This window comes from Lethenteron reissneri, chromosome 54 (assembly GCF_015708825.2).
Source record: "Lethenteron reissneri isolate LAM-NWPU_2019-01 chromosome 54, ASM1570882v1, whole genome shotgun sequence".
NCBI lineage: Eukaryota > Metazoa > Chordata > Hyperoartia > Petromyzontiformes > Petromyzontidae > Lethenteron > Lethenteron reissneri.
In genome coordinates, this window is record NC_083832.1 from 687,499 (window position 1) to 708,602 (window position 21,104).

At 44.7% G+C, this 21,104-nt stretch overlaps 1 protein-coding gene across 3 annotated transcripts in view; it reads left to right on the forward strand.

Moving 5' to 3' along the window:
* The window catches only part of LOC133356436 (helicase ARIP4-like), a 92,171-nt gene that overhangs the window by 372 nt on the left and 70,695 nt on the right, over positions 1-21,104 (forward strand). For all 3 annotated transcript variants that reach the window (XM_061573965.1, XM_061573967.1, XM_061573966.1), the window contains exon 2: positions 7,979-8,192. In XM_061573965.1, the coding sequence (XP_061429949.1) occupies positions 8,036-8,192 (157 nt within the window). In that variant the 5' untranslated portion in view covers positions 7,979-8,035. The remainder of the gene's footprint in view (positions 1-7,978; positions 8,193-21,104) is intronic.

A 21,104-nucleotide genomic window follows, 5' to 3' on the forward strand; every position in this document is an offset into this window, starting at 1 on the left:
CCTTGGAAGTAGAGACGCAGAACGCCACTCGCTTAGAACCACGGACCCCGGGGGCACGGGCAAGGGCCTGGAACCCCAACAGCCAAAGCGAGAGAGCAGGAAGGGAGCTTCTACAACTGCGCGGCGCTTCGGCCCACAAACCCTAGACCCCCCCCCCCCCACCAACCTATTTAGCTCAGTGGGCCCTCCCTGGCAAAATAACAACAGTTTAGTTTAATTTACATGAGATAATTTCTCTGATAGTTATTGTGAACCCCAGTTGCAGACGGACAGAGATGATACACATTAATTATTTCACTCTTAGCTGGAAAACGTTCACAAGGAGAAAGGTACTGAGTCTGGGGAAATAGATTTTTGGACCATGTTGAGCTACAGAGGAAAATGAGTGACCTCTCAATGAGCAAAGGTTGACTGGGGGGCTGGAGCAGGGTTGCTGCTTGCTTTCTGTCGCTGGAGGCACTGTTATTGTGAACCCATTGCCCAGGGCTGTCGGCGCGGCTGCAGGCAAACTCACCTAGTTTATGCTGGAGGCTTTGAGCTGCTTTTCTCAATACATATACAGCTGCATGATCTATTTTTATCGTCTTCCTTTGGTCACAGGATTAGAGCTCTCCCCATCCCTGACCAAACTGCTTTCGTTGTTTTGCTTTTGCACGGTGGTACGATCTCCATGCCAAAGGTACACCGTGTGCATTCATATGTGTACTCCGCTCGGCCACTGGTGCACTTAACTGTTTACATTTGTTCAGTAATACAGGGTAACATGCCTCCGGATACAACTTATCTATTCAGGAAAGCCACGATGAGTCTTTAGACTCTTTTCTCATGAGGGCTCTGTGTTGGATTTTTATTTGTAAGATGTGTTCAGCTCCTTTATGATTGTTTTCATACAAGTGGGAGGAAACAGGAGCACCCAGGGAACACCCCAAGTGTGCGAAGGGGCAACACTATCCCTGCACAGTTGGAAGCAGATGGCGATTAGTCCATTTAACACGTAGGCTTATGCGACCAATACTATTAATAATAATGGGTTTTTTGGGGTCCGATCTCGTAAATATATACGTGTTCGTAACCCACCACCATCCGATGCAGCTAATTAGTTAGGTTTGTCATGTGAAGAAAACTTGCCAATTTGTTACTACAGCACACTGGCGTGTTGGAGAGTAAACCCACAACATTTACAAATTGAATACGACATTTCACTGGTAATTACAACCAGCTTCATCAGGCGATTTTGCCAGAATTGTGAAAAAGGATGACTCCAATTGTAAATGTTGTGCGTTTACTCTCCAAGCTAGGATGTCACCTCGACATCCACGGGAAGGGAGTTGAACAACATTGGTGCGATCCGCCAATCCTCGCCTCCACAGTGCTGGATTACAGGCGTGCAAAGCCACCAATCGCCCAGCTTGTATCCAAATTTTGTGAGGCTATAAGAGATCAGGGTCTTGATCGCTCTAAGCTCATCATTGTTGCGATCACTAATGTTGAGAGGCACGGATTTAGCCCCCATTTTTCTTGCGCTTTGTGGTGTTTTGCTCCTGTGCCAAGTTACAGCATCTTTTTGGGGGAAAATGGTATCTCGCTTAGTTTGGTTCACAAGAGCCTCAAGGCACAACAGACAAGTAGCAACCTTAGTCGGCATCTAGAGCGACAGATCAGGGACAATAATTGTACAGTTCAGGCTAATTTAATTTCAATAAATAAGCTAATTGCAGCTTCTGCTGAAACCCCTTGCTTGGTGCGGAATAGTAGTGAATGTTGTCAGAAAGTTGTTGACGTTACTTTCCCTTTGTCAACTTATCATTCTTTGACTTAACTTCTTGATGATTTTAACAAGAGATTAAACTGCGTGGCCAGCAATCCATGTAAGATGTGTACTGCACATTGTATGCATTAACACAAGATTTGAATTACTCATGACGTTTAAACCTATTGCGGAAAAATACAATAACCATATATTGTTGTACTGCTTGAGGTGGCTTGATCGAATCAACTGATCCGCAGGCCTGTGAGGGTGAATTTGGTCATGTGCACTGCTGAAATACAGTACATACTTTTGTTTCTTTGCAATAAACTAATTATTACTGTTATACATTTTACTTCTGCCTCATAATACCTTTTACTCACATCATGACAGAATTGTATAATAATTATTCAACTACCCAATGCATAATCTTGAGTTCTGTATTATGTGTGTTATGTTAAGTGCCTAGAAACATTTGCCAATCCACCAGCATTGGTTTCAAGTAAGCCTGACTTTGCTGATGAGACACTGAATGTCGATACAGGTCCAGATTGTTGTTCTTATTAAACCGTCAGTTCGGGCAAATCAGACTTTGCTGAGGAAACAATTGATATCAAAACCTCATGTTAAAGCAATGCTGCAGCAATTCTGCACTGCCAGAAGGTTGTGTGGCATTTTCTGTGCAATAAATAAATAAAGCTTTTTTTTGTGTGGAGGGACAGACTTGTGAATGAGGATGTATTGTCTGCTTGTTTAGTTTGTTACGAATATTGTAGGTCACTTAAGTTGTCTTTCCCCTACACCTCCGATTAGCACAGTTGGCTACGTACGGTGTGAAATAAGTTCAACATGCAAACAGTGAGGCTTCTTTCGCTTATACGATATGGTGGCAAATATCAAGGCAATGTTGAGCATTTTAAATTACGTGCAAGTTTGGAAAGGCTTCTGACGGCCAGTGGCGCTCCTACCCTCTAGAGGTGGATTGAGTGGCTTTTGGGGTAATCTCTAAGAACACCATTGATAAACTGGGGTTAGAATAGTCCGTTTGATATAAGACCACATCTTATACAAGAGACTGAATTATCCACCTGCATGTTATCCAATTTGTGGATTAACCGCGCAATTGAGATTTTGACAAATTAATAACTCGTGGATCTTCCCGAAGCCCAAATTAATAATCTAGAAACAGTATTATGTTGTTATTCTTGGAAATGTTTATAGCAAGTTACTTGCTTAAACCATAGAAATGTGTTGCTCCGGTTAATCCGAAATCCACGTGATCACCTCTACAGTACAGTTTTTGCTTATTTTTACAATAGTGGGTGGTGGAGTTTTCTTTATTTTGATTGGCGTGGCTCTACTGTCATCCACTTAGTGGGCCGAGCCTTCTGCGCGGGAGCAGGCAAGTGATATTATCACCGTGCACACATAGTGATAGACTACATTTTCTTAACTTAAACAGAATGTATACCTATATCAGTGGTTTTTGGCATAGAGATCTGCGGAAAATAGATATTTTTGGATTATTCATGATTTTGAATAATCTGCATCTGTACTTTGAGCCGTGAGCGCGGATAATCGAGAGTCGACTGTGTTTATAGCAAGTCATATCGTGATTCTGTACAGATAGTCTCATAAATTGTCTTGTGTGTACTGTCAGTTGTCGCTTCCGCTTGTCCCGTTTATGATATTTTTTTTTCCCATTACGACTCTGAAGAAATATAAAACATACAATTAGCATTGATTAAAGCAACCTCTTCTAACGCAAATAGTCCATTACATGTAATACTTTCTCATTTGGGAAGAATCCATTTGTAATCCATAAATCATCACATGGCCACTTGACAGCGACTCGGTGACATTTGATCTAAAGCTCATAACCTTGTTTCCATTGACGGGCAACTCTCGTCGACTCAAGGTGCACTCGAATTGGCCTGAACTCGAGTTAGAGGACAACGAGAGTTTAGTGAAAGAAAAGTAATATTTCCGTGAGATGCTCGTTTCTGCCTGAAAATTTGACGTCCTGGAATTCATACCAGAACGTGAAGCAAAATCAATGCAAAGATAGATGTCGGACTGCAGCCCGAAGTGGCAGCTCACTCAACTTGACTAAAAGCCATGGAAACGCACAGTGTGCCGGCATGGCAACTTGAGTATACACTCGAGTTCTGTGGTCTGTGGAAACGAGGTATCCCGGAGAAAAATTCACACCACCATGAGGAGAACATGCAAACTCCAAATATACAGCAGGCGTCAAGGGTCGGGATCGGACCCACGACCTCCTGCATACCAGGCGAGAGTTAACATCTCTCAATCGTGGTCTCAAATGCAATATAGTATCCTCATAATGTGGAAGTGTAGATGGACAACATATTCACGAGTCTGCATTGGCTTTATCAGGGTATGAGACAAGATACTGACAAATCTGTATGCAATAGTATATTAATGTTGGCTGTGGAATTCATACCAGAACGTAAAGCAAAATCAATGCAAAGATAGATGTCGGACTGCAGCCCGAAGTGGCAGCTCACTCAACTTGACTAAAAGCCATGGAAACGCACAGTGTGCCGGCATGGCAACTTGAGTATACACTCGAGTTCTGTGGTCTGTGGAAACGAGGTATCCGTGGTTTAGCTTTGGGCGGGTTATAGGTGTTGGAGTATTTACAAACTATTAAAACGAACTATTATTGCATTTTACCAGGTAAGCCCCACTGAGCTTTAGTGGTCTTTTTCAGAAGCGACCTGGCTATCACAAATGATAGCTCAACAATATAGCTTATCATCACGTGGAAATTTATATCAGCCAAATACTCTAAAAGCATGTTGGGTCTAAATTTTCGAAGGAAAAACTGGAGGACCAGGAGAAAAATTCACACCACCACGGGGAGAACATGCAAACTCCAAATATACAGCAGGCGTCAAGGGTCGGGATCGGACCCACGACCTCCTGCATACCAGGCGAGAGTTTACATCTCTCAACCGTGGTCTCAAATGCAATATAGTATCATAATGTGGAAGTGTAGATGGACAACATATTCACGAGTCTGCATTGGCTTTATCAGGGTATGAGACAAGATACTGACAAATCTGTATGCAATAGTATATTAATGTTGGCTATGGATGCCTACGGAAAGCTGTTATTATTACTACTGCTGGGCTTGTTTACCCCAGGAAAGCCTCACTGAGTCTCAAGATCTCCTTCAGGAGAGTCTTGCCATGTTTCTGCAATAAGGGGCATTGTTGCTGCTGTAATATGTCATTCCAATTGAGTAATTTGCAGGTAATGTTTCAGCGTTGGGATGTTTGACCAATTCCAGTGACATTGTATGGTTTTTTTTTCCCCGCTATGGGAAGAAAACCGGAGAACCCGAAGGAATTCAACGAAGGAAACTGAACAGGGCGGAGAACATACAAACTCCACGATGAAAAGAGCCCGAGTTGGAAATAGAACCCAGGCCTTTATTGCTGTGAGGCACAAGTGTTACAACTGTGCCAAGCTGGTGTGCACTCTCGATAAGGCAATTCATAGTTTTATTGGGAGGCAGATAGACTGGGGTGATGTGGTGTCTTTTTTTGCAGGTTTCACTTTGAAAGAGGCTTAGCAGCTGCACTGTGGGTTATTGAGAGTGAGAGCATGCAGATGGAGTTAATCACAGTAGCGGAGGTGGAAACAAGACCTGGGTTTTGGTGGAGCGTTCAGGGTCTGTACGGATATGTTCGGGGCTTTTTTTTGACCTCTGGAACCGCTCTCTACTGGTATCCCATCTCCCATGGGGTGACATTAGACCACTCGCTTCCCTTCAAAACAACACCTGGAGAAGATAAAAAGCAAAGCCAGCAAGAAAAAAGTAATCGGGAAGTCCGCAAACGCAACGTGAGAGCCGACCCGGCAACACTGCTAGCCACCGCACTCAAACTTTGATATCACTGTAACACAATGTTTGTTCCTGCGTAGTAAGTGTTATTTCATAATTGCTTGTGTCTAAAAAGTATAGAAAATGGCTATTATTCCCCACAAACTTTGCTTTTGTGACGAGGACAGTGATATTTTGAAATTTACCTATTTTCAATGAGAAAATGGGCGAATTTGTATATTTTCGTTCACATAAAGTCAGAAAAAAACAACATGAATCAAAATTAACATGTATTTATCTTCTTGGTTCTTTCGGTAAAGTCACGTAGAAGGGAAATAAAAAAATAATAATAAAACATAAGAAAATACAATTCTCACGACGTTTCGGCCACAACGCGTACTAATTGAGGATGAAGGATCTCTACAACTTTCACAGGGCCCTGCTACGGATGGTGCATTTTGGGCGAGGTCCCTAAAGGGTACATGTCGGCAGTGTAGCCACGGACTATCTCCCACTTCAAAAGGCAGGGGCGTCACTCCCTTTTGCCTAGCCCGTTCAGTCGTGGAACGATACAAGCCGCTGCAGTTTGCGCCGCTTCCCTCGCCGTCTCCCACTGCTGCATGACTCGTCGTATCGCTATAGGCTATTTTGCAGCTTTAGCTGGGAGGTCAGCCGATGGGTTTGCCTGGCTACCTACCGTACATCAAGTAGAACGGGGAGTAAGTATCCTGTCAACACATGCGGGGACAACTGATTTCCCGCCAGGACCCCACCTATGTAAATCCCAGTCCGTCTGAGTGTCATTGACCACTTGACACAGCATGGTTATGGTGGTGCAGTTTAGGCGTTTTACCATACCATTGGTTTGTGGATGACATGGGGAAGTGTGTACTTTCTCAGTGCTGAGGATGTTGCACACCTCCTGTATCTGTTTTGAGGATTTTTTTTTACCCTGGTCTGTTAAGACGTTTTTCAGGGGCCCCTTTATAACATATCCATGCACAAAAGCTTCTACTATTGACTGAACTGTTTGATCTGCCAGGGGCCACTTCACTGGCCATACTAGCAGATATTTGTGACCTATGTCGGTGTGAGGTAGGGGTCCAAATATATCCAAGGCCACCAATTATTTTACCCACAAAATCTCGATTGATTGTAGGGGCACTTTGATCGGGTGTGGTGGCGGCTTTCGCCGCGCACATTCTACACATAAGGCCATCTATGCGCGGATAACTGCCTTAATTATCGTCCAAAAATAATGCGTCTTAATGGTAGTGTTTTCAGCTCCCCAAAATGCATGAGGCAGCGGCCATACACCTCAACTGACATGTTACGAATGGAGGTCGGCACAGTGACACAGTAGAACTGTGTGTCAATCACCCAATGTACCAACAGCCCTTAGCAATGGCACGAATGGGTTCAAGCATCTCATCCTCCCATTGCAATTGCCGCCACTCCTCTTGGCTCAGTCCCAAATCTCGATCGGCCAGGGGAGTTTCTGGCTTGTTTTCCCGTATGTGCACAGGTGCTGTGAGACACTGTCGGGTGAGAGCGGTTTACATCTGGGTAACCCCTTAGCACGTGCACAAGTACCTGCTTCTGGCATACGAGATAATGCATTCGCATTGGTGTGGCAAAACCCCTTTCTGTGGACTACCACATAGCATAATTCTTGCAGCCTTTCAATCCATCTAGCCAGAGGGTTGTTCGATATGTAACGAGTATTGCAGTGCTGCGTGGTCAGTCCGCACCTCTAATATTCATCTGTATAGGTATGGGCGAAATTGTTGCATAAAATGCACAACTGCCAGGAGTTATATCCTTGTTATGCAGTAGCGTTCGGCCGATGACAATACTCGGCTGCCATATGCTAAGGCTCGGAGCAACCATTACCGCTGGGCCTGGCGTGTTTCGTGCCAATTCTGCACCGATGGCGGCTATCGATGTAGTTCCCACCAAATGTATTTCGCCTCCCTCTGGAGGTTGCTCTTCTCCATCCCTTTGTTTTTCTGTCCGTTTCGAAGCCTCCGATGGGCTCGCCGGCCCGGGGAGTCAGCCAGCTATATAGTCGTACGCCGACGATGGGGCTGTGTAGATGGGTCGGCTATGCGTAGCCGTGTATATATATGTCGCCTAGTGATTGTGCCTGAAGTGTGAGAAATAAATAAGAAGCCCTCTACACGTTGTTTCTCGGAAGTCGCTCATTACAATGTATCTGCTCACGCGTGTGTTATGAGCATGGATGTGAGTAAGTGTTGGGAGCTGTGCACGTGTTTGTTTGTGGACTGTGAGCATGTATGGGGACGAATTTGTTTGGGTGAGTAGGGTGCATGTTCACAGTAATAATGTTTTTGTTGGGCCGTGTGTGCGTGCAGGGCCCGTGCGCTTGCAGTGGGATTGGGCGGCTGCAGCGGTCGGCCTGGAGTCATGGAATGCTGGCCCTGAGGACTGCAAGCCTTGCCGGCATGGAGGACGAGTCGTACTCCGGGAGTGAGTCCAACCTGGATTCCGAGGAGGAGGAAGAGGAAGAAGAGGAGTCAGAAGAGGATGAGGAAGAGGAGGAGGACGACAACACCGCGAGAGATGCCGGTGAGAATCCGTGCTCTTCTGTCTATGGTGTCTTGTTGGCATTTTATTCCTGTCCTATTCCCAGTGCTTTGGGCCTGGGTATGACATGTGGGTGGGATGATATAAATGGGGCAAGTGCTTTTCAATGAGTGCCAGAACTATGCACGAGCCATCACATTGGGTTTGGTGTCTACGAAATGCAAAGAGAGGCGGTTCTGTGCAAACGGTCGTGGTGTTTGTGTCAAGATTCTGAAGGCTGTGAGGGTTGAACCGTCTTCATGGTAAGCTCTAACGGGCTATGACTGTGATCCCCGTCCTGTCTCGTTAGGTCCACTAAGATGACACGCTGGTGGGCACATCTCGATTTGTTTACGGAGAACTTGCGAGCTGCAGAGCAGCCTGACATTAGCCTTGTAGATATCCCCATCATTCTCTTAGTTCTTTCGGTAAAGTCACGTAGGTAAAAAATGAAATTAAAATGAATAAAAATAAAACGATAAAATCACAACGTTTCGGAGGCAACACAAGCTTCCGTCTTCAGGTGAAACCGTCACAGCAAAAATATCTGTATCAAGTGAAGAGAAGTCCCAAGAAGCACGACCTTATATACTGGTTAAGGGGGGAGGAGCCAGGAAGGGCCGCGAGGGAGGAGGAGTTGTGAGATGGTCAGTACTGCTGCTGGAACTGAGCCTTTGTAATGTAGATGGCATAAGTAGATAAGCCAGCTAGGATTAAGCCGCCTTTAGTTATGCTGCTGGGTGGGTAAAATTAATTAAATACGAAAAAGGAGAGTACTGTTAAACGCTGGGGATGTTAACACTCAGTAGAGTAAAATAGTGCCTGTCAGATAAGATGGTCCAAAAATGTGTAGTTAAATCTTTTTTGCATGGTTGATAACATCTTTCCAATGATTACTAAGTTTGTACCCATCATCACGGTTGAAATTATGTCTGTGTTTGTATATCTGAATGGCTTCGTGTACAAACCTTTAATGGTAGCCAGAGGGTTTGCAGAGCACCTTAGTCTCGGAGAAAACAATATCATGAGAGCCCACCGCGTTGTAGCAATGATCTCTTCGTGGTGGTGTGGAATTTTCCTCCGGTTTTTCCCTCCACATTTAGAATCAACATGCATTTAGAGTATTTGGCTGCAACAGTGAGGGGAAAAAGTATTTGATCCCCTGCTGATTTTGTACGTTTGCCCACTGACAAAGAAATTATCAGTCTATAATTTTAATGGTAGGTTTATTTGAACAGTGAGAGACAGAATAACAACAACAAAAATCCAGAAAAACGCATGTCAAAAATGTTATAAATTGATTTGCATTTGAATGAAGGAAATAAGTATTTGACCCCCTCTCAATCAGAGAGATTTCTGGCTCCCAGGTATCTTTTATACAGGTAACGAGCTGAGATTAGGAGCACACTCTTAAAAGGAGTGCTCCTAATCTCAGCTTGTTACCTTCATAAAAGACACCTGTTCACAGAAGCAATCAATCAATCAGATTCCAAACTCTCCACCATGGCCAAGACCAAAGAGCTCTCCAAGGATGTCAGGGACAAGATTGTAGACCTGAACAAGGCTGGAATGGGCTACAAGATCATCGCCAAGCATCACCAAGCAGCTTGGTGAGAAGGTAACAACAGTTGGTGCGATTATTCGCAAATGGAAGAAACACAAATGAACTGTCAATCTCCCTTGGCCTGGGGCTCCATGCAAGATCTCACCTCGTGGAGTTGCAATGATCATGAGAACGGTGAGGAATCAGCCCAGAACTACACGGGAGAATCTTGTCAATGATCTCAAGGCAGCTCAGACCATAGTCACCAAGAAAACAGTTGGTAACACGCTACGCCGTGAAGGACTGAAATCCTGCAGCGCCCGCAAGGTCCCCCTGCTCAAGAAAGCACATATACATGCCCGTCTGAAGTTTGCCAATGAACATCTGAATGATTCAGAGGACAACTGGGGGAAAGTGTTGTCAGATGAGACTAAATGGAGCTCTTTGGTATCAACTCAACTCGCCGTGTTTGGAGGAGGAGGAATGCTGCCTATGACCCCAAGAACACCATCCCCACCGTCAAACATGGAGGTGGAAACATTATGCTTTGGGGGTGTTTTTCTAAGGGGACAGGACAACTTAACCGCATCAAAGGGACGATAGACGGGGCCATGTGTCATCATATATTGGGTGAGAACCTCCTTCCCTCAGCCAGGGCATTGAAAATGGGTCATGGATGGGTATTCCAGCATGACAATGACCCAAAACACACGGCCAAGGCAACAAAGGAGTGGCTCAAGAAGAAGCACATTAAAGTCCTGGAGTGGCCTAGCCAGTCTCCAGACCTTAATCCCATAGAAAATCTGTAGAGGGAGCTGAAGGTTTGAGTTGCCAAACGTCAGCCTCGAAACCTTAATGACTTGGAGAAGATCTGCAAAGAGGAGTGGGACAAAATCCCTCCTGAGATGTGTGCAAACCTGGTGGCCAACTACAAGAAACGTCTGACCTCTGTGATTGCCAACAAGGATTTTGCCAGCAAGTACTAAGTCATGTTTTGCAGAGGGGTCAAATACTTATTTCCCTCATTAAAATGCCAATCAATTTATAAAAATTTAGACATGCGTTTTTTCTGGATTTTGTTGTTATTCTGTCTCTCACTGTTCAAATAAACCTACCATTTAAATTATAGACTGATCATTTCTTTGTCAGTGGACAAACGTACAAAATCAGCAGGGGATCAACTACTTTTTTCCCTCACTGTATATATTTCCATGTGATAAGCCGCTTCATTGAGCTATCATTTGTGGCCAGATCGCTTCTGAAAAAGAGCTTTATAGCTTAGTGAGCCTTACATGGTAAAATAAAAAGTTTAGTTTTAGTTTATAAACGAAGCGGACTCAGCACTGTGGGATGCGGGTAACGTCAACGTGCAGATGTTTGGCGTGATGACGTCTCTGCTAAACCATTGCCTGCATGCGCCTTGCTATAGGAGTCGGCGTTAATTGCGATGGCGTTGTCGCGTCGTCATTCAACCCTGTGGAGTGAAGTCACCCTGGCAAAACCCTTGGCATGTTTAAGGGACGATGAAGTGACGTGGACAGGGTATAAACATAAACCAATGAAGAGCCCAACTTCTGGACGATTTCACCAATAAAATGTAAAGTTACTCTTCCAGAAGGTTTTGGCTCCCATTGGTTTGTATTGAACCCTCATCTTCCAAAATATTTTTTGATCATGGAAGTCTGCATTTAATTGTCAGGAACTTCCTTCTGAAGATGGGTTCCTGATTGATTTTCATTGGACCCACATTTTATTCAAAAACGTATTGTCCTTGTTTTATGGTCTTGAGGAAGATTGGATGTGCTGTGGGCCTATTTTTTCTGAAACTTCAGGGTAAAAAATGTTAGATATTTGGAAATGCGACAATTTGCATGGAATGTAATTTTGTGCTCCGACGTTCTGCTTGGGAGATATAGAGCGTGACGAATGGACACTTGTAAATTATGCATATAGCTAATGCATGGAATGTGAATCAGTGGGCTTCATAAATGATATTTGGTAGAAATGTATTTGTTATGGTTAATGTCCAGTTTGAATCTAATTGGTTGTTCTTGTGAGGTCCTGACCCCTGTTTAAGAAGCCAGATCAGGTGACATGACGATTCCTACCTTCCTGGATCTCGTCGTAGTGGTGGTGTTTGATGCAGTTTTGGATGAAATGTGATGTATCTAATTGCTGCTAAGCCTGGTTTATGAGAGTCGCTCTTGACCCACAGTAGGAGAACAGAAACAATCCTAATTGGCTCTTGGTTAAACGCTTGCACGTGGCAATTTTGTTTTTTGGGTTGCGCTGAGTGGTGGAACATAAAAAAATTGGTTAGGATATTGTGGCCTAACCTAAAAAATAAATGATTAAAATAAGAACATTGATTATTCTTTGGTTCTTTCGGTAAAGTCACGTATAAAGATAAAATAATAAATTAAATTAAATACTAGCATACGACGTTTCGATTGCAACACAAGCAATCATCATCAGGTATAAATTGAATAGAAACACAAATCTAGTATACTTAGAAATGTAATGTAATACAACAGAGAGTCGGATAACATAACAGTCAACACCCTATCTGGTTGATTACGTTCTTCCTGAGAATGCTAAATTTGAGAGAGAGATTAAACACAGAACCAGAAACATAGACAGACATATAAGCCAATAGATATCACAGAGATACATAGAGAGAGAGCAAACATAGGCACAAAGAGAAACTACGCCTCTGTGTCGAGGCCTTAAATAGAGAAAGGGGGGGCGGGGGCGGGGAGAGAGGGAGGGGTTAGAGAAATTAGCATGTCCATGAGTGGAAACGGTGAGTGGCAAGGTGTAAAAAGCTTGAGAGAGGGGGGCAGGGGCGGAGAGAGAGGGGTTAGAGAAATTAGCATGTCAATGAGTAGCACGATGAGTGGTACGGTACGAAAGCTTGAAAAAATTAGGAGGCAGGGAGAGAGACACACTAAATTAATCTCTCTCTCAAATTTTAATTAATCTCTCTCAAATTTAGCATTCTCAGGAAGAACGTAATCAACCAGATAGGGTGTTGACTGTTATGTTATCCGACTCTCTGTTGTATTACATTACATTTCTAAGTATACTAGAGTTGTGTTTCTATTTAATTTATACCTGTTATGATTGCTTGTGTTGCAATCGAAACGTCGTATGCTAGTATTTAATTTAATTTATTATTTTATCTTTATACGTGCAGTGGTGATGCTTGCGCCTCGCAGCTAGAAGCGCCCAGGTCCGATTCCCACCTTGGCGCCTCCGGGTACTCCGGTTTCCTTCTCCCATAGATAACAAAAAAACAAAACCAGTGTAATTGGCATTGGCCAAACTTCCAAATGTTTAAAAATTACCTACAAAAGTACAAATACAAAGATATTCCGTAGAGCCTTTAACAGACTGTTTCGGTCTTGGTCGAAAGTGTAGTTAAACTTTCGGTTTCGGCCGAAAGTACATTTTTAACTTTCGGTCTGGTTTCAGTTTTGGCCGAAACCAGAAATTCAGTTTCGGTCAGCCTCGACTCACTACTACACTACCGCTCCTCCCACACACACGTGCGCGCGTCCATGGGTACACATACACGCGCTTGCTGCAGACACACAACTTTCAGGGTGCGTCTCAAATAATAAACTAATGCAGCGCGAAGAAAGCCTTAGACCTGCAACACATTTGTATGGCACTTTACCCACGATAAGCAGGCACACTGCGTTACGCTTCCGCACACGGGTCACATGACAGATGTGACATCACAGCTCACTTGCCGTGCAAAATATATGCATTATTGCGCCCCCCCCCCCCAAAAAAAAAATACAAAAGTCTATTTTTAGAATTTTTGAACAGACACACATAATCACAAATTTCCCATTTATGTTTTAGATGAGTGCTACACGAGCTACTTGAGTGAAACTATAAAAACAAAACTATTTTTTTATTTTACCAGGTAAGGTTCACTGAGCTATTATATAGCTCTTTTTCAGAAGCGACCTGGCCACAAATGATAGCTCAACAAAGTGGCTTATCACGTGGAAATTGATAGCAGCCAAATTCTCGAAACGCACGGAGATTCTAAATATGAAGGGTAAAACCGGAGGACCTGGAGAAAAATCCATGTGACCACAGGGAAAACATGCAAACTCCAAATATACAGCAGGCGTCAGGGTTGGGATCGAACCCATAACTTCCTGCATACCAGGCAAGGTAGTTAACATCTAGGGCCGGTAGTCCAAGCCTGAATGACAACAGCTTAGGGTGCACATCATGCGGGTTGCCAAGCTGTCGGTGCGAGCGAGTTGATGGGATAGTTGTCATGTACGGCGAGGGGAAAGTGCGCCGTTGTCGCTGCTTCCGACGTCTCCCCTCTGGGCCCAGGCTACGCGAGCCGTGGGAACGCAGCTGAACGATTCGGGAGTTACATAAGCGGCGTCACGTCTCCGTTCATTGAGCCTTCGCTCTTCACTTCCGCTGCCCTGTTTTTAACGCATGGGTTACAGAACGGTGCGCGTGTATTCTCCCTCTGAAGATGTTTGCCAAGCACAGTAATGATTGGCACAGAAGAGCTGATGGACAGTGTTTTAAGTCCGTATTGCCGTGGTGTATTGTGGGTTTTTGTCCCGAGGGTTGTCATTGCTTTATTTTAACCACGCGAGGACCCATTTGGGCAACATTTGTGCAGAGGGTTGGCACCGTGCTAACACTCGTGCCTCACAGCAAAAGGGTGCTGGGTTCCATTCCCAACTCAGGCACCTTTCTGCATGGAGTTTTTACGTTTCCCCCTGTTGTGCATGGGTTTCTTCCAGGTTCTCCGATTTTCTTCCAAAGATAAAAATAAATAAATGTTTAACTGGTGTTGGCTAAACACCTCTTTCCTTTGTACACAGCAACATTGGCCCCTGCTCTGAAAACCTGGAAAAAAGAGTTTTGAGACTCGGTGAGGCTTCGTTGGTTAAAAAATACATAACAACGATGAATAGTAGCGCACCTCTTTTGTAAAGAAGACGTGGAATCCTCCTGCTGCTGTTGTTGTTGTCCCATTGTCAAGGTGAAGAAGCTACCGCAGTTGTCACATCGTACAGTGGTCCCTCGGTTAACGATATTCCGCGCAGTTTACGGGTTATGGAAGACCTGATTTACGGAAATCCGACTTTACGAAAATGCTCTCATAAATCATGTACAAAATTTGTGGAAATGTTTGCGTTGGTTACGTAAGCGCAAAATAGTGCAGCGCGGTGAGGTTGCGGATGAATACCGCGGAGCTCCACCAAAACGCCACCTTCACCGAGCCCGAGCTTCACTCGGATTAAGGTTCAATTGAATTGTTTGTAGCGTTACGTAATTATTGTCCTTTTGTAGCATTACATAATTGTTTGTTTTCTGTACAGTATGTACTGTGTGTATGTGTGTGTATTTTTGTGTATTTGTATGTATATGGGGCCGTCCATAAATTATGTCATGCACCTGGGGGGGGGAGGGGTCAGACATTTGTGACGATGTGGGACGTCACATCAAAATGCGCAACTTTAAATAAATATAGAATTGTTATATCAACACAAATTTTTATTAATTTTCATTATTAACTATTTGACTATTTAAATTTACTAAGGTCACCTTTTATTTATTCCATGAAGGAGCATTTTGCTTCTCCATGGGAAAATGGTGAAGCATACATTTCGAACATTTTTTTAATGATTGTTATTAAACATTTTGATTTTAATTAGTCTACCAGGGCTCTTCATTTTGTGGAATGCATATATGATTGTTATAATTGTACTCTCGATTTTGCTTCGTTCTACTACAAAGTTTAAAGTATTTTGTACAATTATAATTACTTTTAATATTTTATAATTATAAGATAATTTCAATATAATATTCTGAACATCTGCAGTTTTAGTTAGACGTTGAATATTTTCAAGTGCATTTTTTGCTAAATTTAAGCTTTCCCAATGCCTCCTTTTTAATACGTGTTTTCTCCTACAACATCAGAGTGCAGTGCCACATTAATTGCGCACTACAATGACAATAGTTTAAAGCGATTTGAAGCATGTTTTATTTTTGAAATGGAAATATGGTTTTGGGGGGGGCAGAGCTTTGTGACGTCATTTGAGGGAGGGTCTGACTTTTTGTGACGCCGTGTGACGGGCGGGGGTCAAAAATCGTCCAAAATCGCGTGATGTCATTTATAGACGGCCCCTATGTATGTGCACGGGTGTGTATGTGCTTGTGTAGACGAGCCTACTCCACCTTTGTCTTTGTGTGCGTGTGTGGCCTGTGGTCGTGCAGCGGTTAGCGCACTGCGCTACAAACCCGGCGACTTGAGTTCCATTCCTGCTCACGGCCAACACCCCTGACGATTATCTGAATTGGACATGGGCCTCCCCTAGGTCGACGCAGTCTCAAACGAGTAACTGGTGTGGTGTGTGAACATCGCCACTGGTGCTGGCCACCCACCCTCTCATGTGCTGTGTCGGCCTTCATAGGTGCTCGCTAAGAGCACTTGCCCCAACAATCTGTTGAAGGCTATATGGGGGATATTTGTCTTTATTTTGTGTGGCCTTAACGTGCACATAGCCTGGCATAAGTGCCGTAGTGACGTCCCCACCACTTTGTGGCGAATGGCGGTTGTTGTGTGTGTATGTAAAGTGAAGGCATAGCCTAATGCACGGTAAACGAACATTCGGAAGTGACTTTCTGTTAACAATTAGTTTAATTCTGGATACTTTCAGGGTAGATATTCGATGCAATGAAAGAATCATAGGAAATGCAGAGCGTATGTACAGCGATACGATACAGGTAGTGATAGAGAACAGACGACAATGTGATACGGTACTGAGAGAAAACTGTAGGGGAGGCACAACTATTTCCGGCTATGGGATTTTATCGTTGATTTTGTGGGAAAATAGTTCAATTTCCGACATATGGCACACAGAATATTTATAGATATAAACATGATACATTTTAAAAGAAACGTGTCAAAAGTGTGCTGTCAAATAAAAACAATCAAATGACGGGCTGGAACGGCACCTCGACCTTAAGCATTATTCCTCATGGGAAAATAACTCCGGCTTAACGCAAATTCCCTTTACATAGCAATTTCCAGGAACGCAATCCTTGCTTCAAGTGGGCACTCGCTGTATCAGTCTCCTGATTGCAGACACCTCCAAATGACTTGCTTGGAGGGAAGAAATTCTATTCTTTCCGTGAACGTCCGTTCTGTCAGCGAATACGCTTGACTTTCTGGATGTGTCTTGATTTTATTGAAAATAGGTTTGCTCCTGGGATATATGAAGTTTGTTATTGCGGTCTGAATAAAACTGCTCCACTGATTTAGGATTCAGTCCGCCATGTTCAACAAGTTCACCGCACCATTGGAGGACGTGGCTGTTGGAAGGGACACATCTAGAACACACAGCGGAGTTTGTATACGTAGGGCAAGTGATTCACGGAGGACTGGGATCAAAATGCTGAAACAGGCAGATGACGGCCGTTCGAGGTACTTTTGTAAAACTGACGTTCATAGTAAGTGAAAATATAACGATGATAAAGATTAGTTAGGACGTAGCGACCTTTATGCCGGGACGTCACACATATCATCTCACGCGTTTGCAATGGCACCAACCATTGGCAGCTGTCCCTGTGAGCACAAGGTGACTTAGCTGCTGGCCTGCTCACGGGCATGAGTCTGCCAGTAGGCGGCGTTGATTGCCGTGTGCAACTCGAATTGAGCAATTTGTGGGCAATTTCCGATATTTGGATAATGTGGACCCTGACGCCAGCAGACGATGGCCTGCTCATTGCGAATGACACGATGGAATCTGTAATGTCCACGAAGAAGCAGACGGCACATAGTACTTGTACGGTTAATATACAACCATAGTTATAACTAGGGTAGCGCTTTTGGGGAGCTCGAACCACAAACCTCTGCAACAAACGTCCTACCATTGCCTTAACCAACATGCCTCGAGAAGAGGGCACGGTTTAGTTGGTGTGCACTGCCTGCACTGCCGTACAGGAGTGGAAGGAGGACTCGGTGTTTCACGCATGGTGCTATGAACCCGGCACCCTGAGTTTAATTCTCCAATCCTGGGGCTCCCCTCCTCTCTTCAGCGCACGCTAACCAGCATTGTGAAGTCTGGTCAAGCAATCCTTGCGAGCAGAATGGCATGGGGGAGGCCGTCATCCAGCAAGTGGATTGATAAGAATGCCGTATATTATTAAATTATTATTAATGTTGTGACATTTCATAAAAACACATGGACATTGATTAAGAAAATGGAACAAAAGCTGAAAAGTGCCCGAAGAAACATTGAATGGTGTTGCTTCGAATTATACTGGAGCAATAGGAAGAGGAACGCATGGAGTAGACAGCACGTACCAGTTAGACGTAATTTTTATTTATTTTGTGAAATCTAAATTGAAAACTCATTTCTTTAGAGCTGCTTTTTGTGTGTTTAGTTTGTTGTCCTTCCCCTCGAGACCTTTGATTATCACGGTTCACCATGTATGGTGCGAAAGAAGTTCCACATTCATACTGTACATGCATTTTGACTCTTGACAAAAAACAAGTGGACCTGTGCGGGTCGGCCCGCGGTGTAGACTGACGACAGAAGTCACCACGGCCGAGGGATACGTCCACCTCGGAGATGGAGCGATGAAATCGCCTCATGTGCATCGGATGGATGGATTGTGGCTGTTGGTGATTTGCTTAAAAAAAAACCCCTTGAAGTGGCTCAGTGTGTGTGCTCAAATCCGGCAGCCGTGCACAGCGGAGAGAAGCAATCGCTTCCAGACGCACGTGTGAACTGGACCGGCGTATGTGTTAGCCAGAGTGGCAGCCTGTGCCAAGAGCCGCTGAGTAGATGGCAGTGAGGGCTAGCAATAAGGCGGCAGTGGCAGCAGCGGTAACGGCACCCTTTTGCTTTCAGGCCCACCCAGGCCCCCCCTCGCTTGTTGACCGCCTGGCGCCGGGCCATGTCCCCGCCGGCACGTGGAGCGTGCGAGCCGCGCGTTATGTAAGCGACACGCGCAGGGCCGAGTCGCGCGTGTTGTGCGGGCCGCGCGAATTGGTGGCGGCTACCCCTGCCACCCCCCCCGCCACCCCCCGCCCTTTTCCCAGTGGGACTGCACGCGAGGGCGGTGGACAGTCCAGTTAGTAGTAGGCCAGCTTGCCGTCTGTCGTCGTCCGCTCATGCTGCTCCTGGAAGCAAATGCTCCTACACCTGCAGGTACAGGCAGCCCAAGGCCACCGCTGCTGCCTCGCATGCGCCAGCACGCGGAGCATTTTCTACCTGTTATGTAATTTAAGCTTATGTTGGGACCCCGGGGTCCCGAATAAACGGAAGTCAAAATCGTAATTTATTTATTTTTGGCGACTCCGTCCCACCGCGCACATAAATGCCGCGACCCACCAGGCGCGGACCATTCTGTTGTCATGTCGTGCAAGCACAGCGAGGACGAATGTGCAGAAGAAACAAAACTTTGAAACTTTGATTAGCGCATCGTGTAGAGCTCATCGAGAGGAATAGATTGCCGTATCGTTCGCCTTCAACAGACGTAGAATGACGTCGCAACGCAGTTTATGCTAGAGCCAGGGGCTTATGGGACCCCGGGGTCCCGCCATAAGGTTCAATTGTCGGCGACGAGTGCATTTTCTACTCGTTTGTAATCCTCTCCTGGATTAGGGTCTGCCTGCGCTGTGCGTGTCAAGGGGGGTTATATGACTGTCAAGATCGACCTCTTAGAGTAGGCTCGTGAAGGACACTACTGGGAAGTTGGAGGCAATCGCCCTCCAGCAACAACGGAGGGCAGAGGAGCAATGCTCACAACAATGAGCGGAGCACCGGGTGGCTAAGATGCAGAAAGTTAGCACAGTAGGGGGCAAAGGTGGTGCATCTGCCGGTCATCTCGGTCACTCAACCCCATGGTACCTGAGTCTGTCCCGTGACCTCCTGCCAGCGGGCGTTCGACATTTCACGTGGCCTTAAAGTACACATAGCCTACCACAAGTGCCATGGTGACATCACCGCTTAGTAGGGAATGGCAGTTGTTGTTGCTATTATGACTGTACTCTTTGGTTCTTTCAGTAAAGTCACGTGGAAAGAAAATAAATTAAATAATAATAGAATACGACGTTTCGATTGCAACACAAGCAACCATCATCAGGTACGAATGAATGAGAAAACAAACATAGCAAACTTAGAAATATAATGCAATACAACCCAGAGAGTCGGCTAACACAACAGCCAACATCCTACCTGGTTGATTAACGTTCTGACAAAGAATGATAAATTTTAGAGAGACAAAACACAGACATGGAGACACATAGACAGACACACAAGTAGAGCGAGACCACACAGAGACACACAGAGAGGGACACACACATAGACACACAGAAATACAACACCTCTTTCGAGGCCTTAAATAGAGAGGGGGGTGGTGGGGTAGAACACAATGAGAGAGTTGTGTGGAATTCCTGCCCATAGCGGGCGGAGGAGCGACACTGGACTTCCAAACAAAGAAGCACAGAGAGTTGTGTGGAATTCCAGCCCATCGCGGCCGGAGAGACAATAGACTTACAAACAAGTACGGAGAATGTAAGTTTAGTAAAATTAGGAAGTGTAATGCAATGCAACCCAGAGAGTCGGTTAACACACAGTTAACGCTTAGCCTGGTTGATTACGTTCTTCCAAAGATTGCTAAATTAGAAGTTAAGTGTGAAACACGGCAGATCCTCCCTGTAGAGGTGGTTTAAACTATATTCAAAGCTTTCGTGACTGCAAGAATTACTCTTTGGTTCCACACAACTCTCATTGTTTTCTACCCCCCCCCTCTGCCCCACCCCCCTCTCTCTATTTAATGTCTCGACACAGAGGTGTTGTATTTCTGTGTGTCTATGTGTGTGTCCCTCTCTGTGTGTCTCTGTGTGGTCTCGACTTGTGTGTCTGTCTATGTATCTCCGTGTCTGTGTTTTGTCTCTCCCTCAAATTTAGCATTCTTTGGAAGAACGTACTCAACCAGGTAGGGTGTTGACTGTTGTGTTAGCCGACTCTGTTGTATTGCATTATATTTCTAAGTTTACTATGTTTGTTTTCTCATTCATTCGTACCTGATGATGGTTGCTTGTGTTGCAATCGAAACGTTGTATTCTATTATTATTTTATTTTATTTCTTTCTACGTGACTTTACCGAAAGAACCAAAGAGTAATTCCTGCAGTCACGAAAGCTTCAAATCTTAAGATTTGTTTTCAAGAGGGTCCTGCCAAGTTTTTTTTGCAGTAGGGGGTGATGTTGCTATGAAGATAGCATTGAGATGTTTAGCCACCACCAGTTACATTGTGTGATTTAGTTTTGGTTGTCTATGAAAGGAAACCAAAGAACCCAGAGGA